The sequence below is a fragment of the Neltuma alba genome, unplaced genomic scaffold (genome assembly GCF_004799145.2).
Source record: "Neltuma alba isolate B1F8T4 unplaced genomic scaffold, ASM479914v2 tig00012250_pilon, whole genome shotgun sequence".
In the NCBI taxonomy this organism is placed as follows: Eukaryota; Viridiplantae; Streptophyta; class Magnoliopsida; order Fabales; family Fabaceae; genus Neltuma; species Neltuma alba.
In genome coordinates this window covers 161,044-180,903 of record NW_021636776.1, presented here as the reverse complement: position 1 = coordinate 180,903, position 19,860 = coordinate 161,044, and the positions used below count along the sequence as shown (strand labels likewise).

The following is a 19,860-nucleotide window of genomic DNA, read 5'->3' as shown; positions in this document are numbered from 1 at the left end:
GGATCAAAGTAAAAGTAAAATAAAATCTTATATTAAGTAACGGAGGAAGAAGTATACTCTTATACTACAAGGAGTCAAAAGAATAAACCATGCTATTTATAAGTATGATAATTATTTTAACTACTCCTTCCAATTCTAAATATAAGACTTGTTTTGTGGTGTAATTTATAAATTATAAATGAGATCTTATAATTAGCATATGAGTTAGTACTACTCCGATTCTAATTATAAGAGTCAGTTGACTAATTTGAGGAGATTAAGAAAATAAGTTAACTTAGTTATTTGAAATAAATAGATATTATTTTTCCTAAAATATCTTTACTAATTAAGTTTATTGATTAGAACTATCATTATTAGAGGAATTACCTTGGGAAAAAACACATAAATATAAGAGATAAAATGGATTGGGATCTTATAATTAGGATCAAAATAAAAATCAAATGAGGTATTATATTAAGGATCGAACGTATAATTAATCCGACTCAGGTCAATTAGTAATTAATAATTAAAATAATGAAGTAATAACAGGGGAAAACCGCATTGAAGCTATCTCTGTCATTTCCCCCCTTCCGGTATCCTGCAGCTTGAATCTTGTCGTCTGCCAACTTTTCCAGATCGCAAACAGTGTTGCCGGAATACGCTTCCTTCTCATCCGTAACATAGTCATTGGTCGAATTGCTTTTTGAACTTTTCTTCTCGTTTCGACTTGTGAAAGCAATTCTGAGCAGAAACCAGCCGCGATTTCGACTTTAACCTTCTGGTAACCTTCTTCGTACTACTTAATTATATATTATTGTATTGATAATACTTCTTATGGTTAATGATTCTGTATCATGGTTTTGACTTAGTTTGTGGGCCTTAATCTTTCTTTTCTTTACTTTGGTTGGATAATTTGCTCTTTCTTTTAGTTTTGGGGAAAATGGAGCCGAGAATTATGTTTAACAGCAAATACGTGGTGCGAAGATGTTTTTTCCACTAGTACGCTGGATTTCTGTTCTATGAAGAATGAATAGAATTTGTATGTATGAAGAATGAATGGAATTTGTATGCATGACTTTTTCGGCCAATTGATGATGCTTCATTAAAAAATCTACACACAGTTCAACTTGAACACAATAGAAAGTAACAAGCTTAAAATACAATGCAGAAGGAAATTAAAACAATAACCAAGTGAAACACAAAATACTTGAATGCCTATTTGAATTTGACTGTTCCGGAAGACTGCTATTTTGCCTAGTAGCATAATTTTTGAGCAGAATTTGGTCGAGGAACATAGCGATTGCCATATTTCCTTTCTAAGAATCATACGTACATATGTGCGTGTGTGCCTATACATGTATGTATATGCATATGGTTCTATGTCTCTGTATGTATAATGATATAGCATAATAGTGCTCGTGAGACTTGGTGTGAAGTTTTCCCTCTCACTCGATCTAATTTTTATGGGCTGATGTAAGTGACTATCATATGGGAGACGATGTAAAATTGTATTGTTCTTGCTCAGCAAACTCCTTACCGTGTAGACTTGTCCACTGATATGTTTTTTTTTTTTTAAAAACAAAAAAGATGCTTGTCGGCCTCAATGCTTGGTCCTTTTCATTTGGTTATGTGAATATTTTCCTCTTATTCTTGTTTATGAGATATGATGGTAAAACTCTGACCTTTGTGTTTTGACTAAAATTGAGTCCTTAATGTATTTTGTTTGGTGATAACATGTTTTCTTTAACAGAATGGCTGAGAATATGAACAGTGAGTCCTTGTTGGCTCAGATCCAACAACTGGAACATGGTATGCACAATTTATTAAATTCTGAGTTAATTTGACGTTTTTACAATGTACTGTAGGCTTTATGATGACAACGTGACCGATGTTGACTTATATGACTATTCACTGTTCAAAAAATGCCTAGTGTGTTCATATTTTATTTTGTTGAGAAATCCAAGTTGAGAGACAAGTTAAATGATTTTTAGCCTTCTTCTTTGGCCAGAGATTGAGCAAGTGCTAATATGTGTAGGTGCAGTACGTCAAGCCTCTATTGTTTTTTACTGGAAAATTATTCAATACATCAGCATATTTTGATGCTTAAGACCGTCTAAATTGAAATGGACTAGCAACATCTGAATCCGTTCTGTATTAAAATAAAATCAAATAGGTTTTATGATAAGTTGGCTTTTTATGAGCAGAGTTGCAGTTGGAAGCTTTGTGGTGGCAAAGGCTTTGACTTGTTGAATAGATTCTAACCTTAATGTGTATTGGAAATATAGACACTTAACAGAGAGTATAACTGCTGTTTGTTAGTTTAACTATAGCATCATTATGATGTTTCAATTGCTGTCATAAGCAACTGCTCATGATCTGATATTGTTAACCAGCAAAATGTTGCGTGTTATCATGCTGTCCCCCCCTCATTTATTATCATTTAGCTGTAAATGATTAATCTGGAAGTCTTTCTACATATGTATATATCGTAACATACCAACATGCCCTCGCTGATACTACATGCTTTTACTTTGACTGCTTATTTATTTGGCATGATAATCATGTCTTATACAAATTTAATACAAATTTAACTTACCTACTGTACAATATTGTAGAGCGTGATGAATTACGCAAAGATATTGAGCAATTATGCATGCAGCAAGCTGGGCCTGGCTATCTTGCTGTGGTTACTCGAATGCATTTTCAAAGGTACATGCTTTTACTTTGTTCTTAGGAAAATTATTCACATTTTGTTCCAGTAATGTTCTCCTATCGATGATTGGGATTAGCTGGAGGGTTGGTGTAATTGAAATAATAATAAACATAAATTTTGTTAAATTTCATATCTACTTAGGACAGCTGGACTGGAGCAAGAGATTGAGAGCTTGAAAAAGAAATTGGCTACGTGCACAAGAGATAATTTAAATCTACAAGAGGAGCTTTCAGAGGCTTACAGAATCAAAGTGAGTTATTTATTTTGTCTTATCCGTTGCTTAAATGATTCATTTGATGTGGTTTACATGGTTTCTTTGCTGTGTTCAGAGTCAACTAGCAGATCTACACAGTGCTGAGGTTGCGAAGGTCTCTTTCTTTCTACTGTCTTCATAATACTCTATATATGTTATGTACTCTGACACAGTTTTTGAATGGAAAACAAACTTGTGCATTTCTTTGCTATGGATTGTCATTATAAATAAAGTAGATCGCCTTTGTGACATGGCATGGAAACCTTGTCTCAAATTTTATTTGTATAACGTACCATAATTTAAATACTGTAAGCTTTTGGATTGTTTACTGTGAAATTTTTATATATGAAGTTTTGGGTAGAGATACTTTTGCCATGGGTTAAATAGGTGGTCTGCAATGGTCACATTGCACTGCATTTTTCCACTACCTCAGTGTAACCATAACCTTAATTAAAAGCCATGAGTTTTGCACTTGACTTGTGGCAGAAGATGATGAAATGAGTTCCCTTCTTTATACGCTTGCTAGTTATCAGAGTCTAAGAACAAGAATGTGAACTGAACTGCTAAGAAATTGACTTCAAAATTTGTCAGGTAGATGAGTGGCTCTTCTGTGATGTGAGGTTCATGGTTTTAGATCTCACAAGAATAATGATGTGTCATATTTATCTGTGTAGGGTGGGATCTAATGCGGTATCATATTGATCTATATTAGTTTAAAAAGTAAATATACATTATGACGTGCGAATGTGAGAAGTTGCGTTGCTGCTACTTTTTATTATTCTCAAATTGTAACAAATTAACCGTATTAAAAATTAAAAATTAAATTGATTATTAAAAAATATATGAAATTCATTATTATTTAGTTTTTTTTAATTCAATAAGATATATTTAAAAATAAAAGGATAGAATGACATGAACTAAATGAGAAGGTCAGTGTTTGAGAATAATATTCTGCCATTTAAGGCAATACATTGCAACACAGCACACTGATATATAGAAACTCCTAACTACATACAATAGTAAAATAAAATACTACTCTAGACATCGCACATGTCATGAATATTCTCTTACAACATCTCACAAGATTGCTAGTAATAGTGCAAAGCAGATGAAGTTTTGGTGACTTGCTGACATACTTGAAAATTCCTTTGTCCAGAATATGGAAGCTGAGAAGCAGGTTAAATTTTTCCATGGTTGTGTAGCTGCCGCTTTTGCTGAAAGGGATCATGCAATAATGGAGGTTACAATTGTTATTGTTTTTCAATAGAGAATGATGTTCCGTTCTTTTGGTGCATTATATGGTGTAATACCTAATGTGGTGAGTATAAATGGCCGCTGACAGGCTGAAAAGGCCAAGGAAAAGGAGGAGTCAATGTCACAGCTAATGAATCCCATCCAGAAGAGGTATTTACAATTCTAATACTTGATTTCTTGTTAACTTTAATAAATGACCATTTAGTAAAAAACGAAGGAAAATTTTGGACTACTTTAGGGCCAGAAAAGATATTATGTTTTTGTTTCTTTTAATCTGATGATGATGCCCTGGTTGCCTGATTGTGTAAATTGCGTAGCAAAGAAGTAATGAGGGAAAATGAAGAGATCTAAGAGAAAATGTTGAAACAAAATTGCATAATTTATATTAATGTCGTGTGATTATTATTACTACTGTTTTGTGCCATCGTTTTACTTTTTATTTATTTATTTATTTTTTAAATATGCGTTACAAGATTTGTTTAAGATAAAATCATTTGTTTGTCATTACTCAAAGTCAGCTTGCGAAATATGTCACGCAGGGTAGAAGAGCTTACCTCAGAATGTATTATACTAAAGAAACTTAATGATGATTTGCAAATTGATATGGCAAAGCTGGCGGAACAGAATGAAACTTTCAAGATGGTAATCATCTGTCTTACTTCTCTTTTTCTCTCTGGACTTCCTTTGTTATTCCCTTCATTGCCTATGGTATCTCAGGATACGCAAGACTGGTTACCCAAAAGCTGTGTTTCTCTACAGATTTCATAGCTATCTTCATTTACTATTTTCTTCTTTATGCAAATTGTTTGTCTCTTCACATAGTGAAGTGATAAAACAATTCGCTGCCACATTTAAGAATATGTGATTATAAGTTGTGTTATGTAAATATTGAAAGAAATATGAGTCAGTTAGGTTAGGTAGTAAGAGTTACGGATTGGGGAGTCTATAATTGTATATAAATAGGCATAGGGACAAACCCTGAGATTATTGTTGAATTTGAAACTAATCAGTGTGCTATTCAGCTATCTAATTCTCTCTTTCTCTCTGTTTCCCCAAGTTGTCTTCTACTTTCACTCTTACCTTCTACGTCAAGTTTTGTTGGTTTAACTGATTACAGTTTACTGGGAGAAAAACATGTATTGCTTAGCTATTACAACTGCATAGTAAAGTGCAAAAATTAGGACATTACATTGCATTGGACACTCATTTAAGCTTATGAAAAATTTGAAATAATGTGTGCTAATATTTGGATTGAGTTGATAGCATGCAAATAAAATTGGCATGGGTGAATCCTATTATGAAAAAATTGATAATAGGTAAGTAATAATGAGTCACATGTACTAATTAGATGAATCCCCTCATTGTAGTTTGTTTGTGGAGCCATAAAACAGTTTGAAAGATAGCATCTTAATCACTTTCTAATGTATCCTGGCCAAAGCTTGCCTGCCTGCCTTGGATTTATCTTCCGTGATTTTTTTATGCTTAATGATGTAAGCTGTGTCCGGCACTTGAGATTAGTGTAATATGCTAGCTTTAGTTATGTTTGATAGATGATGTTGAGGACTCTGCAGTACGGTCATGCAACTGGGTGTAACCTGAGTTCTGATATGTGTTTCTGTAGGCTCAAAATCTTGAGGTTACGGGTTCAAATCCCTGCAACAATTTTTTGATAAAAAAGGATTTCTATTTTTTATTAATCATTAATCTATTGTTATCTATTAATTTAATGCCTTCGTATACATGGATGTATAACTTCTTATCAATATCTGAGCTTTAAGGATCCTGGTTGCATTTTGCCAGTCTAGTATTCAAAATGTTAGTTTGTCTGAATTTAAGTGCTTAAAGAACTTGAATTGGTTTTCATTTGTGTTACTCGTTGCTTGTGCTGTTCATTAAACTAAATAGCAGTTTTTGTGATTGTCAAACCTCTAGTTAATGATAGCTTATTCTGGGGACGCTTCTTGAAGCAAAATTTAAATTACTTCTAAGTGATGTGGTTCTCTCATATTACTAATGGCACTTCGTATGCATGCATGCATGCATCTTATGAGTGTATTCAATTAGGCTCCTTTATGCCTTTTGCTTTCCTAAGTTGACTGTTCTGCAGTACCTTTAATTTATTTTCTACTAATAGCTGATATCTTTGATGAGTGTACAGGTTATTAACAAATTCTTTGAGATAAGGCAACAGTCCTTGAAAGAATTTGAGGATACAAGTTGGGATGATAAATGTGAATTTCTTTTGCATGACCCAGATGAAGTGTGGAGTTTTAACGATACTTCTACCTCCAAATACATTGTAAGATATCATAACAATAATTTATTATCAAATTATATGACCTTATGTCCTTTGTGCTAGCGATTTAGTATGGAGACTGTTGCTACATTAAGTTTTCAAGTCTTTATAATCCAAAACATATTGAGAACCTTCACCTTGAAGGGGAGCAAATGGATTGTCCAGCATGAAGATTGAGTTCTTTTAATGTAACCAAGAGGAGATGGAGGAGCATTCTTGGTCAGCCTGTTCTCGAGAATGCCTTGTGAGCCCCCTCTAGAGCAACTTTCTAGAGTACCCATTAACCTTTTGGCGGTCACCTTAGTAGAATGCCCAATAATCTTCTGGTCTGCTGGCCTCCCAGAGCAGATTTCTTAGGAGTGCCAGCTAAACAAGATATCAAGGAAAAGCTTGAGATGCGTTCTGACCCCAGGCTCATGCCCTTCCTTATGACCGGTAAATCATTGGCATGAGAAGAAGCTTTACCTCGGTTGTAAAAGTACTTCCAGACTGAGTTTGGCAATGGACACCAACCCCCCACCAGTGCAATGCTAGTTGGTCAGGATTTGACTGAAGAGGCCTTAGTGGGGAAGCCTACTTTCACAGTCACTTAGAGCAAGTTAGGTATAGCTGGGGCTCAAGCGTCTGCAGTAAGGTCCTCAGTGATTAAGATGTTTTCTTATGTCTGAAGCCCATGCCGCTTTTAACAGCTCTGTAACTAACCGTCTATTACCTGAAGTCTCTTTCGCAGCCATGGAGCAAACCACCTCTTGAGATCCACATTTGTTACTTGAGCATAGTTTCATGGCTTAACCCTCTCTGGGTCTGACAAAGACCAGCTTGTTGCTATGCATTCCGCACACTTTATGCAAAGCAAGGCTCTCTTGGCTTGTCCCATTCCATGCATTAAATTTTAACCTTTCATTTCTTTTTATTGATAGAACTTCATTAATCCATTGTGTTCGCTATGCTTTTACCAGTGCAAAGATCGCTTACTCCATGAAGATCTTTTCATTGTTCCCACTTATTTCCCCATCATATCTTTTCATTGTTCCCACTTATTTCCCCATCATCAACCATTAGTATCCATCATTGAGCTCATAGATTATAGCCACAGGGGACCACCTTCCATTGTATGTAAGACCATGCAGACATTCTCATGAAGGCAGCTCTAGCAGAAGCTGTACTGTCTGGCACTTGGTTTAATAACCTGTTGATCTTACTTGTGTTCTGCTCTTCATTTCCTTCTCATGTTTAGGTTTTTTTAAGTATTTTGTACCTCCTTCCTCATGAGGCCTCCTGTTGGCAAAAGATTCCAGTAGCGTGCATTTTTAACTTTCCATACGTTCCTTTTTTGGGTGCATATAAGTGAAAAGTTTAACCAATTATAAAGTTTAAAGTTAATGGTCTTTTTTTATCTTCTAGACAACTGTGAATAACTTTTTTCTCAGACAGAGTACATTGGAAGACGAGCTGGAAAGAGTGAGAAACTCTGTGGATAGTCTTCAAAATAAACTAAGGGTGGTAAGCATCTGGTTTATTTCGTGATGTTTTCCTTGTTAACATTTTTTTCAGTAATTTTCTAATATTTTCTCCTTTTCCGGTGTTTTAGGGCTTGGAAATTGAAAATCATTTGAAGAAGAAAATCAAAGTTCTGGAGAAGAAACAAGTGAGTCCTTTTATAATTTAAAGATTTATTTCAAATTTAATCTACTTGCCTGTTCTAATCCTGCTTATTCATGTGCAGATGTCTTTCAACATAATGATAAATAATAGCATATCGGACTTGAAATGTTATTATTCTCAGTATAGGGATCACATAAAACATTTACTTAATGATGGGGAATCGAGCATCAAATCCATAATTAGCATGATTGATGAAAGAGTCAGGAAGTTTGATCAGAGCGGCAACCTAAATTTGATCCCACAAAATGAGGCAGAAGCAGAACCAGAAGACCATGAATGCCGAGATGTGCATATTAGCCCTCAAGCTATACCTGTCTCAGAAAATGAGGTTTGAAGCTGCATGCAAATGCTGACCCCCTTTTTGCTGTTCAAATCTTTTTCTGCAGCTTGTTTACTACATGAGGATGCTGAATGTGGCACTTCATCTATTGTACTAAGTAATTAATTGCTGGAAATGTAATATAAACAAGAATATATTTATGCTGAGGACTTAAATTTTACAGAATTTTGAGGACTTAATCCAGGTGGCATAACAATTACAACACTCTTGCTTGTTAGAAGTTTTCTGATACTTTTTCAGCTGTGATCAATATGTTTATAGGATGTTTAACCTTGGATCTTGCTTAGTTTCACCATTTTTGACCCTTGTAATATGCAATCTGTAGAATTCGCATAATTCTTTCATCATCTTTTACAGAGTAATGAACCTAGTGTGCTGAACATAGAACATGGTGGAAAAGGTGGTGCCTCTGAAGCTCTATCCCAGGCATTGCAGGAAAAGGTCTTCTCATTCTCAATATGCTCTTTTTAAAAAAAAAAAAAAAAATCTGCTTGGTCTGCTCTTGCAATTAATTTACTTCTTTGCTAACAGTTTCTTTACCAATTGCAGTGCGTGTTTCATATTTTTAGTTATATCACAATTAATGTTAACCATACAATATTTTTCAGGTGGCTGCATTATTACTTTTATCACAGCAAGAGGAGAGACACTTACTGGAGAGAAATGTGCATTTAGCTCTTCAAAAGAAAGTTGAAGAACTTCAGAGGAACTTGCTGCAGGTAAATTTCTAAGGCATCCTTGCCTCAAACACCTAAGCAATGACATGCTTGTAGAATGGCGTTGGTAGAATTTAGGAACTAGGATACGGTGCAGCTGGGCAAAATTTTTGCTGAGAACAGGAAGTTAATTGCATGTTTGATTGTCATTTTCTTTATCCATCATGTTCTATTTACTTATTAAACATATCTTTGCCATACTCTCCAAGAAATATAAAACACAAATAATAATGCTGTCTCTAATTTGTGGTTTAGTGCAATCCATTTTCGAAAAACCACTTGTACATGGATCCAGGGAGTTCAGTTATTTGTTGGCAGCAAGTATACATTTTTCCTTTCTTAACCGATATATATATATATATTTTTAACCAGGTTACCAATGAAAAGGTGAAAGCTCTCATGGAACTGGCACAAATAAAGCAGGAGAATCATTTGCTTAGGGAGTATGATTACTTTTCCCTTGAATCATTTTCTCTTTCAACTTTTAAGCTGGTAGAATCTCATGTGGAGGTCTTTTTTCTTCTATTGCAATTAGAAAAAATCCTGATTTCTTCTGCTTATCCAAGGACTCAATGTATAAGACGTTCAGTGAGCAAGACTGTAGGAGAGCATTAATTTCTTTTCATGTAGTAATACTGGGGAACGATTAATTTGTTTTCTAACAATTAGATTCTTAATCATTTTGCCAGCTGCAAACTGTTTTTTGAGCTCTCGTTATTTGTTTCTATTGCTAGCTGAAGTGTTTCTCCATCCATGGTCTTACTTTGCTCTAAAGATCTAAACTAATAACCTGCAGAAAATTTGGTCCTCAGACTAAAGAGGAAAAATCTGTGGTTGATAGTGGAGAAAGAAACTTGGTTATTCATCAACAGGATGGAAGATTAAGAAACTTACTGAAGAAAACATATTTGAAACGATGGATCAATCCACTAGATGCGAGCAGAAATGAAGCTGACAGAGAAACTAACAGTGAAGGGAAATTTTTCCATCGGAGATCTAGCAGCATGGACCTTGCAAGGCATGTGCTAATTATTAGTCTTGGTGCTTTTCTTTATTGTATTATTAGATGATATTGTATGGGAAATCTATGCATATGTCATATCAATTTGACTCATTTGAAGAAGCCGCTCCTTGGCAAATGACTCTGCCTTCTCATCCTTCTAATTACTTGCATAGTTTTGCTTTCTCATTTATCTTTTATTTTCTCCCCTTAGAATGAAGATTGAAGTCGCTACTCTTAAGGAAAGCTTAGAAAGCATGGATCATCTGACTTCTTCGTTTCATAGACTTCGCCTCTCTCTTTTAAAGGTATCACATCACATGAGTAAAAGCAACAATTTTTTCCGTTAGGTAGCTGGTGGATGCTACCTCATAATGGCCTATGTGGTTATTTCATGAGCAATAACATTGATCTCATCGAATCCACCTTAACTTTTGTGAATCCTTCCTTGATGATATCTTCTTATTCATGTAGCACGAACTAAACTTACTGTTGAACTTGTCTACTACAATAGAAATTTATCCTTATTTTTTTAACTTAAATGCTGATAACTTAATATAGGTTGCTTTGATATGGTTTTCAGGCCAAAGATTCGCTGACTTCAGAAGGTACAAAATCTGGTGCTTATCAAGTCCTTGACAGTGTGATCAACGAGGCAAAACTTTTAAGGACTGCTCTTGGCAGCTCCCTACCCATCAGTTGGTCAGCCGGAGAAGATGTTGGTGTCAGCGGAGATAGTACATGCAGTGACTTGGGGTACATAAACCAGGACTGCGGTGATGAGAAGGTAGATACTGTATCGGCTGCTGGGTTTGAGATGATGGAACTTGTGATATTTGCAGCTCAAAAGTTAAAGGACGCTGCAATGCATTCTAATGTGGTTCCTGACATAGAAGCTGCATGAACACCGCTCTGTATAGATCGATGCCCTTTAAGGTGCTGCTCTGAGAAAGGGTGGATGATGTAGAATTAATAGGTAGGAGGATGAGAGTTTGGGGGAATTTGTTTCCGAAGGGAGAAAATTGAAAGCTGTGCTGGACAATCACAACGATACTGTTTCATGTTTGTACAAATTTATTTATTATGTGCGTCTTTCATTCATTCATTGTACATTCAGTGTACAGATTGGCTGATTTGAAGGAGTCAGTTACCATATTAGCTCAAAACTCCAAGGCTGATGAGTGCTTTTACCATAGTCTGTAAAATCCTCTGGTATTTTCAGATGTTATGCATCAAAAGTAATTCTGGAGTTTGATGTGGCATTTTTGCTATGCGTCTTTTCCTTCTGAGTCAATTTTTCGTTCTTGTCTAAATTTTGTCTGTGTTCTTGGTTGAAATGCACCTTCGCGGCTCTTGTCAAGCAATTGTTTTTCTTTTTCGGCCGATAGTTTGGGTTTATTTCGTGAATCAATTTGCTGAAACTAAAAATTCATGCAAACTAATTCAGTTATGAGAAACTGATGTTCATTTCCTCTTTACAGTTTGACATGCGGGTTCTTTTTTACCCTAATTTCTCTTAATCTTCTCTTTGGTGAATTTTTCTTCATCCTCTGTTGGATGAGATGGTACTCTGTATAGCTGGTCTACCTTAAAGGAGGAAGTACTATAAAAATGGAGAGCAGTCTCCTGAAAAAGAAAAGGATACAATTTTCAGTTCACAAGAACTTGCAATTCCCTGCAAAATCCACAAGGGCATCCCCCAAAAATTAGTTGAAATCCACGAGCAGGGTATCGAATATTCTTTTTCACTAACCCCACGTTATACACTTTTTTACTCTTTTGGCCATATACACACATCTCCTCTCAAACTCAAAAACACGTGGTAACTACTCTGGCCGTGCCCAGATCTGTGCCAAATCACCATATAATGCAAATCAAGCGTTTGCCTCAAAAACCATCTTGTGACGCACAATCACACAAACATCTTGGGATATTATAGTGGCCCTCCCTGTTTGAAACTCATCATTTGTGTTAGTTTCATTCAGTAATCATAATCCAACCAATAAGAGTTAGGCTTAGTAAAAAAAAGGTAATTTCCTGTAACACAGTGAACTAATGTTTTAATCTATACAAGGAGGATATCTATATTTAGTATTTATCAGTATTTCAAATAAAATTGTCTTCAATAAAAAGACAAGTGTGCCTAGAAAAAAAAACCACAGTCCAAACAAAAGCCTTCACCTTCAAAGGAGCCCTAATCTCACAAAAAGATTTTTGTCCAAGTTACTGTGTATTCCGAGGCAAAAATTGAGAGAAGGATGGACCTGAGAGAGATGAATTTCCTGGTTTCTTGCATGTTGAGCTGTAGCAATCCCAAACTCAGCATCTAAACCAATCGGGATCCTTTTCCCTCTTAAAAACTACTACCTCCGGTTCTTATTATAAGACCCCATTTGACTTTTTGTTTGGTCCTAATTATAAAACCCCAATCCATTTTGTCTCTCATATTTATGCATTTTTTCCAAGATAATCCTTCTAATAATGATAGTTCTAGCCAATACATTTAATTAGCAAGGATATTTTAGGAATGAAAACACTTATTTATTACAAATAACTAACTTAACTTACTTCCTTAATCTCCTCAAATAAGTCAACTGGGTCTTATAATTAGGACCAGAAGTAGTATTGACTGTACATAATAAACTATTCGAGAGAATAAATGTAAAGAGAATATATAGGTCCCATGTACAGTCACTCTTTCATGTCTTCCTCTCTCTCTCTCTCTCTATATATAATATAAAAGACTACATAAATGTTGAAGATTTAACTTCAACTTTGTTGAACAGCATTTTCTCTCTTAATCATTCTGTCATATATGGAGTTAATCATTTTAAAGGATTTCCTAAACAATATACATTAATTTTGAGCTAATTAAGGAATAAGGATTCTCATGACTTGATAGACTCGCCATTCCTTCCCTTGACAGACTCCTTTCTAGGTTTCTTCTTCTTTTTCTCAGAAGTCCTATATATCACTTTTATTGGCATCTCCCTTCCATTTTTATCTAACAGCTGAAGGTTCAGCTTTTCAAGCACTTTCTTTGGGTCTCGATTCTTCCCTTCCTTCTCCGAATGACTCATCGGAGTAACATCTGCAAGCTGCTGATCGATATCAGATTCAGAAACAAACTCGCGAGAAGATGAACAAGAAGCATTTTCATGCCAAGTTGGAGAAGAATTCCCCGAAACCAACGAGGTTTCTGTTTCACATAACGAGTTACAGTCATCGTTGCAACTTTGCTCTTCATCAAGAAGCTGTCCCATTCCTTCTGAACGATCCTCGTTTTCCTGTTCATCAATAATAAGCAAACTTTTTCTGAGCATATCATTGTTAGAACTCAAGAAATCATAATCAAAGCACAACTCTTTTGAGTTCTAAGAACATGAACATAGAGATTTGGAGCCCTTTAAAATCTGAAACAAGGGTGTTACTGTTTCCTATAACAGGTCAAGCCTTACTCTCACTTAACAGAACACACTCTAAAACTCCCATTTAGGGCTGGTTATTCTTGTACATAATTTGGTCTGTGATTCAATTAATATGCAGGGTCACCTTCAGATTACGCCTGGAAATATTGACCTGGTTTCATAAAGTAATAATTTGTACTAGGTTTTTTTCTGTCTTGACAAACTTAATTATCACAACCTGCGTATATGTTGCATATTTTTTCTCTTTATTATGGTAATATAGTATATAGTTTATTATTATTGCTTTCTTCTTCTTCTCTTTTTTTTTTTTGAGTACAAGGAAATACAAGAATGTAGAGAGTAAGAAAAAGAACAAAGGAGAGAGATGATCATAAAACTCTAAATCCTAAAACCCTCAAATGCAGTGCCATGTGTGAGCTATATATGCAAAAGCTCATTGACAATGGATCCAAACAGTGAAGAGGGGAAGGCAAGAGAAAGAAGGGAGAAAAGGGGAAAAAGTATTGAATCGAACAAGGCACGAGGCAGATTACAACGTTGATAGAACAGATCCATAGATGCAATAATACTCCGATTAATTAGAGTTTAAGCACCGACTTTCAAAGAAGGATTGGCGCTGCGATCTCGGGCGTCGCCGTCGAGCTGGCTGTAATTGCCTTTTTCTTTGAAAAGTTGAACGTGATGGTGCTTGCAGTATAGCTTTCCCTCGTGAGTGATGAAGTTGGCTGAGGTTATCGTACAGCCTCCATGGCTGCACTTGAAGCACCCTTTGTGATATGGAGTCCCATTCACTGTTACCTGAAAGCGATAGGTTCGAATTAGCTTCAAAAAATGAATCCGTTGTTTCATTGCTTGTCAGTGAGACGTGAGACTGAGAGGAAGCGAGGCCCCTTTTGTCTTCCATGCATGCAAAGATGTCAATAAAGGACTACAGCGTGGTAAATAAACTTGAAACTATTATAAACTAATTTGAATATGTTAAAAAAGTTAATTTAGCTAGTTATATGTAACAAATATAAGTTGATATTCGTGAAGTATTTTTTTAGTCATAATTACTCTAAGAACCCTTTTTTATGTATAATCAATAGGAATAATATAGAGAATAAATTATAAATTTAGAAAACAAAATTAATTGAATTCTTATATTTAGAATTAAATCTGATCTCTAGTTAGTTTTTATATTAAGAATAGAAGGTAGTAATTAATAACCTCACATAATGCTGACAAATGTTCAAATGTAATTAAGATTGAATTGATGATCAATCTAACAAGTACATTTTCAATATGATAATCTTATTAGTAACTGTGCTTTTTATGATCAGTGCAAGCGGGATTTTTGGCTGTTTCAAACTAAAAATGGGGAGTTGAATACATACCCTCTCGGTAGGATAAACTGTCTTCTGGCAACCTGCACATTTGTCTTTGGTACCCAAGAACACGTTTGAGAGAATCTTTGCATTCTGTTACATGTCATTACCAAATTAAAACAATTCACATGAAGGAAAGGAATTAATTCTTCGAACTTCAACACATGCATGCACTGAAATCTCCACTCACCTCGTTATCTGTTTGTTTTTCAGGTTTTTGAATCTTGGGTGTTCCTGCAATTAGTAGAGAGCATATAAATGTTTTCAGGTGGGAATATCTATTAGGGAAAACAACCCATTAGTCCAGGCCAAAAAAAAAAAAAAAAAAATTCAGAACCAGAAAGGTCCCAAGAATTCATATTCACAAGTGAAGTTTGTAGAAACATTAAATTCTCTGGGACCTTTAATAGAAGTAATCTAATTGAATTAAGATAACATAAAATGAAATGACCTTCAAAGCTCTTCTCAAGGCTACCAGTTCGTTTGTAGAGCTGATCATAATGGGGTCTGCAATATAGCACCCCTTCGAATGAACAGTAGTTGCTCAGCTGCAATATACCATCACCATCATTAATTTCAAATCCTTCTTTGCTTCAAAACCAATTGCATTTGTTTTCTTTCCATGATATCAATTTTTTTTTCCCATGAAAATACATAATTTTTCCATTTTTTAAATATTTAGTTGTTATTTACTATACCTTGAGGGTATTCCGGCAATGGTGGCATCGGAAGCAAGCCTTATGGTAAACACGGCCGTCGGCGGTTAACCGATCGACGGGGTAGGCGGTTTTGTCACAGACTGTGCACTTCTGTGTGGTTCCTACGAAACTGGCCATGGCTTCTTATCCTGACTCAGAAGCCTCGATCCTTGTTCAACTCAGAAAGAGACAGAGACAGAGAGAGATTTTGATACGATTTCTTTCTCTTCTCTTTCTCTTTCCTTCCTTTTTTCTTTTCTTCAATGGTGGAATTATGGGAACGACTCCAACAGATTAATATAAGCAGAAAAACCAGAGGACGAGAGATGAAAAAGCGAAATGAAAAATTAATGGAGGGTGGGCAGTGATTTCCGGGCGAGGGTCAAGAGATTTTACTTATTAATACATTGCTGATCGTAAGTTGTTTATGTAGCTAACCTCTATGTCTATTTTCAAGCAATCCCACCACATTCTCCTCTTTTTACAAGTTGTAAGTGATAAATAAATCATATTGCTTCGGTCGCTATTCGTCTGTACCAACAATTTTAGGTGCTTAGAATAAAAATGCATTTTTTTTTTAATTACTTCTTCAAAATCGCATCTATCTTGTGGAGGCTGGAGGCTAGCCCGATAACGCAATTCACCAAGTGGAGCTTAGTGGTGAAATTTGCATCTGGAGCAATTGCAGATATAATTTTCGAAAGTGTAAGCCTCCCATGTAGAATACAATTTGTATCTCTGCTCAGATTTTTCATTTTTCTCAGCTTTCTTTTGCCTTCTCTTTTCAACACTCGAGTTCTCAGCCGCCGAACTTCATCTATCCTCTACCTTCTAGTGGCGCCTACTCAGGCTTCCACTCTTTCACTGGTAGGTGTGGCTTTCACAGTTTCCAGATTTAATACTTCTTTTGGTTGTTTTAAAATTGGGCTCAGAAAATGAAACCTTTGATATACAGCAAAGGAACAAAATGTGGACTGAAATCCTTGCTTAGGTAGCCAGAATCCTTTCAAATTATAGTTTAAAGGATCAACGTTGTAAAGAAATATGCTTTTTCCAAATAGCTCGAATCAAAGGAGATAAATCATACCATTCGATTGAGAATCTATCCAATCACATTCTCAACTCTTCTCGGGGCAGCGCCATGTTTCTCCAAATCCATAACTTTCTTTTTCATTTTTTAGCTTCGCCCCTACACGGTTCTCTTTCTCGGAAGTTCTTCTTCCTCCCTATCTACCTACTGTTTCACCGCCCGGCATCAGCTCCCCCTGCTTTGATTTTGGCTATTTAGTCCGCTAGAATTTCATCAGTCGTTCTCCTTTTTCTTTCACTCCTGTAATCAACGATAGCCACGTGTTTTCTTTCTCGAGTCTGGAGCTCTCCATCCCTCTTCTGTGTTCATCACTCAGCCAGCTTGTTAGGAAGGGAAAGTGGGGAAGAGAAAAACTTTCGGCCGCCCATCACTTCTTCCTGGCACGAAACGAAGAGGGAAACCTTGAATCATATTTCATGTTTAAAGAAAACTGCTATTCGTTGTGTTCTTGATCTTGGGGGATGCTATGTGGATTTGGGGAAGACACTTTTGTAAAAGGGTTTGTCCAATGTAAATTAGGATTTGATTATAAGCATGAATATGGCTTTGAGTAGGACTTGAGGGGTAGTGCTCATTGTATGGCATTGTCTCATACACACACCAAATGCTTGATAAATTGCAGGAGAGACTTATAATTGAAGTCCCTGGCCAGTGCATTATAATTGTAGCTTTTTGTTGGTTTTGATACACACGACATTGTTCCTCTTTGTTATATTTACTCGTGAGTGTCAAAGTGGTGCCCTTCAGTCCTTGCTAGAATCTCAAGAATCAAGATGCTTTTTCTCTGAAATCCTGGTTTAATTTTTTTTACATTAAATTGATTATCCTAAGATGAGGTTGTGATTGTTGAATGAAAACTAGGTTCACTTGGCTGTGATGAACGTTAGTATGCATCTAAATGATTTAGGTTAGGGGTTTATGTTACAGTGAAACTTACTTTCTTTGTTGTTAATATGTGTCTACATTTATGTTGTAGGAAGTAGGGAAATGCTTTGCATATGATAGTTCTCGACCATTGGGTGTTCTTACATAAAATGCTTGTGCTCGAGAATTTTTTGTGCTTTTGATCTTTTCATTCATTGCTTGTGAGTTAAATGAAACAAAGTTACTGCTATTAGAAAGTGATTGAAACCCCCCCCCCCCCCCGGCCGCCCGGGGGGGGTCAAAGATGAGATATAAGTCAGGATTGTCTGTGGTTCTCAAGGTGAAAGCATACTCTCAGTTTGAACCTGTAAACCTTGTTCCTTGCATGGCTATCCTTCAAGCTATATTAGCACTTTCATATTCCAAAGTTTTGGTAAGGTGTTTGTCAGTTGTCTTATCTGTTTATCTCTATTATTTCCTCTATCATTGATTATTTAAAGTGTGACATGTTATTTACTTGGTAAATGCTTGGGATCTCAACTAGTAGAGACTGAATCAAACTTCGCACCAGTGGCATTTAAGGGACTAGTCTTTCCTTTGGACAGTCTAGAATAGTTTGTAGTTAAATGTGGGGTGCATGTATATTCTGTTGACTACGTAGGCATATTATTGCCATCTAGTTATAGCCACACAAATTCCACAGAAAAGGACCTCTGACCTGCTTTGTAGTTTGTTGAGCTGATAGCTGAGCTCTCATGGTTGTTTCATGAGATTTTTGGCTGGCGTAGGAAATTTCAAGCTATCCTACTTGGAATCATGAGTTGATATTCTAAATAAAATTGTCTTTTTATCAATATTTCTGCATGAAAGAAAATTAGAGATTTCATTATGCTTGATGTGAGATTGATCCTCTACCCCTGCTGACTGCTGACCACTCTTCTGGCGTTGGGGATGTGGTTATTATTCGACTGAAAATGGATCCAATGACATTGTAGCAGTGACATTTGCATCTGAAGCCATAATGCATGTAGAATACAATTTTATAAAGGGCAAATCAGGCATTTAGTAGTGGCTGGAAAATGTTTCGTCAAACTTCCCTAGTGTAATGTAATGGATTTTATTTTGGATTTTACACTAGCATGGTCAAAAGTTTATTCATCCTACCTAGCGCTAATACCAAAGTAGTTCGTTTTATGTTTTTATCTCGTTGAAGCTTCTTCTGCTTAATTATATAGGAAGATAAAGATTAAAAATATCATAGGGGCCGGGATACTTTGTATAAAAAGGTTTTTGTGGCTATAATAATAGTTTAATATGGATCCTGATCTTCATTCAATTGTTCTTTCTTTCTTTTGGGGTAAGTAGACTTGATTATTATGCATATTGAATGACTGTTCGACATGCTGAGTGACTCTGATACATAAATTCTTTTTAATAGTTCAAATCAATTATGTCATGATCAACAGGGGAATGAGAGTTTTGCGAAGTCTTGAGGTCTGGAAACTGGGAATTGTGAACTATTTGGATGCATTAAAACTGCAGGAAAAGCTAGTCTTGGATCGTAAATCCCATAGGATATGTGATACTCTTCTGTCCTTGCAACATCCACCTACATATACTGTTGGCAAACGACGAACTGATCACAATTTATTGATTCCACAGTCTGAACTTGAACGGGTAGGGGCTGAGCTTCATTACACGCAAAGGGGAGGAGACATTACATTTCATGGTCCACACCAAGCCATTCTATATCCTGTTATATCCCTTCGTGAGATGGGACTCGGTGCTCGAAGTTATGTGGAGAAACTCGAGTTGACTATGATTGAACTTGCTGCTCTGTATGGTGTGAAAGCTTGTCCTGGACAGGCTGGTGAGACAGGGGTATGGGTTGAGCAAAGGAAGATAGGCGCAATTGGTGTACGGATTTCTAATGGAATCACTTCTCACGGGCTGGCGTTTAATATGGATCCTGATCTGTCCTACTTTGGGCACATAGTTCCCTGTGGAATTACCGATAAAGAGGTCACTTCTTTGAGAAGAGAGACAGGTCTTGTCCTTCCTGGTGAAGAGACAATTCAGGAGCAACTGGTTTCTTGTTTTGCAAGGAATTTTGGTTATAGTAGTCTTATCTGGAAGGAGGGTACTCCAGTACTTTCCGATAAGGATGATACAAAATGAGATATAATTATTTTGTGAA

The 19,860-nt window shown here is 36.0% G+C and overlaps 3 protein-coding genes across 8 annotated transcripts; 2 read left to right on the top strand and 1 right to left on the bottom strand.

Annotated features, from left to right (window-relative positions):
• The first annotated feature begins 588 nt into the window (after positions 1-588).
• On the top strand, positions 589-11,480 carry LOC114725386 (centriolin). Of its 3 annotated transcripts, none has more exons than XM_028911899.1 (18): positions 589-760; positions 1,730-1,788; positions 2,595-2,688; positions 2,839-2,942; positions 3,022-3,060; positions 4,102-4,185; positions 4,288-4,349; positions 4,739-4,841; positions 6,358-6,498; positions 7,930-7,998; positions 8,087-8,143; positions 8,222-8,488; positions 8,858-8,941; positions 9,109-9,219; positions 9,589-9,659; positions 10,013-10,234; positions 10,431-10,524; positions 10,800-11,480. In XM_028911899.1, the coding sequence occupies exons 2-18, from the start codon at positions 1,786-1,788 to the stop codon at positions 11,118-11,120; spliced, it is 1,926 nt and encodes a 641-aa protein (XP_028767732.1). In that variant the 5' UTR covers positions 589-760; positions 1,730-1,785; the 3' UTR covers positions 11,121-11,480. The 3 variants fall into 3 exon arrangements, with proteins under 3 accessions (XP_028767732.1, XP_028767729.1, XP_028767730.1); XM_028911896.1 differs by having other exon boundaries at positions 2,834-2,942; XM_028911897.1 differs by lacking the exon at positions 589-760 and adding an exon at positions 930-955 and having other exon boundaries at positions 2,834-2,942.
• A 2,663-nt stretch (positions 11,481-14,143) lies between these two features.
• LOC114725392 (LIM domain-containing protein WLIM1-like) lies at positions 14,144-15,878 on the bottom strand. Its single transcript, XM_028911910.1, has 5 exons — positions 15,710-15,878; positions 15,463-15,559; positions 15,202-15,245; positions 15,021-15,104; positions 14,144-14,442 (listed from the first exon to the last, which is right to left on the bottom strand). Exons 1-5 carry the CDS (start codon positions 15,845-15,847, stop codon positions 14,230-14,232), a joined length of 576 nt encoding a protein of 191 aa, XP_028767743.1. The 5' UTR covers positions 15,848-15,878; the 3' UTR covers positions 14,144-14,229.
• A 390-nt stretch (positions 15,879-16,268) lies between these two features.
• On the top strand, positions 16,269-19,860 carry LOC114725390 (octanoyltransferase LIP2, mitochondrial-like). 4 transcript variants are annotated; one of them, XM_028911903.1, is made up of 3 exons: positions 16,269-16,414; positions 16,513-16,580; positions 19,130-19,860. In XM_028911903.1, the coding sequence occupies exons 1-3, from the start codon at positions 16,274-16,276 to the stop codon at positions 19,839-19,841; spliced, it is 921 nt and encodes a 306-aa protein (XP_028767736.1). In that variant the 5' UTR covers positions 16,269-16,273; the 3' UTR covers positions 19,842-19,860. The 4 variants fall into 4 exon arrangements, with proteins under 4 accessions (XP_028767736.1, XP_028767739.1, XP_028767738.1 ...); XM_028911905.1 differs by having other exon boundaries at positions 16,398-16,414; positions 16,513-16,576; XM_028911906.1 differs by lacking the exon at positions 16,513-16,580 and having other exon boundaries at positions 16,344-16,414.

Excerpts from the sequence above, each read along its gene's own strand:
- LOC114725390 (XM_028911903.1), top strand. The coding sequence starts at position 16,274 with ATGCATTTTTTTTTTAATTACTTCTTCAAAATCGCATCTATCTTGTGG. Across the intron at positions 16,415-16,512 it reads CAGATATAATTTTCGAAAGT|CCGCCGAACTTCATCTATCC; the intron begins GTAAGCCTCCCA and ends TCGAGTTCTCAG. Across the intron at positions 16,581-19,129 it reads TTCCACTCTTTCACTGGTAG|GGGAATGAGAGTTTTGCGAA; the intron begins GTGTGGCTTTCA and ends CATGATCAACAG.
- LOC114725392 (XM_028911910.1), bottom strand. The coding sequence starts at position 15,847 with ATGGCCAGTTTCGTAGGAACCACACAGAAGTGCACAGTCTGTGACAAA. Across the intron at positions 15,246-15,462 it reads CCTTGAGAAGAGCTTTGAAG|GAACACCCAAGATTCAAAAA; the intron begins GTCATTTCATTT and ends TACTAATTGCAG. Across the intron at positions 15,105-15,201 it reads AAAAACAAACAGATAACGAG|AATGCAAAGATTCTCTCAAA; the intron begins GTGAGTGGAGAT and ends GACATGTAACAG.
- LOC114725386 (XM_028911896.1), top strand. The coding sequence starts at position 1,731 with ATGGCTGAGAATATGAACAGTGAGTCCTTGTTGGCTCAGATCCAACAA. Across the intron at positions 4,350-4,738 it reads ATGAATCCCATCCAGAAGAG|GGTAGAAGAGCTTACCTCAG; the intron begins GTATTTACAATT and ends TATGTCACGCAG. Across the intron at positions 4,842-6,357 it reads AGAATGAAACTTTCAAGATG|GTTATTAACAAATTCTTTGA; the intron begins GTAATCATCTGT and ends ATGAGTGTACAG.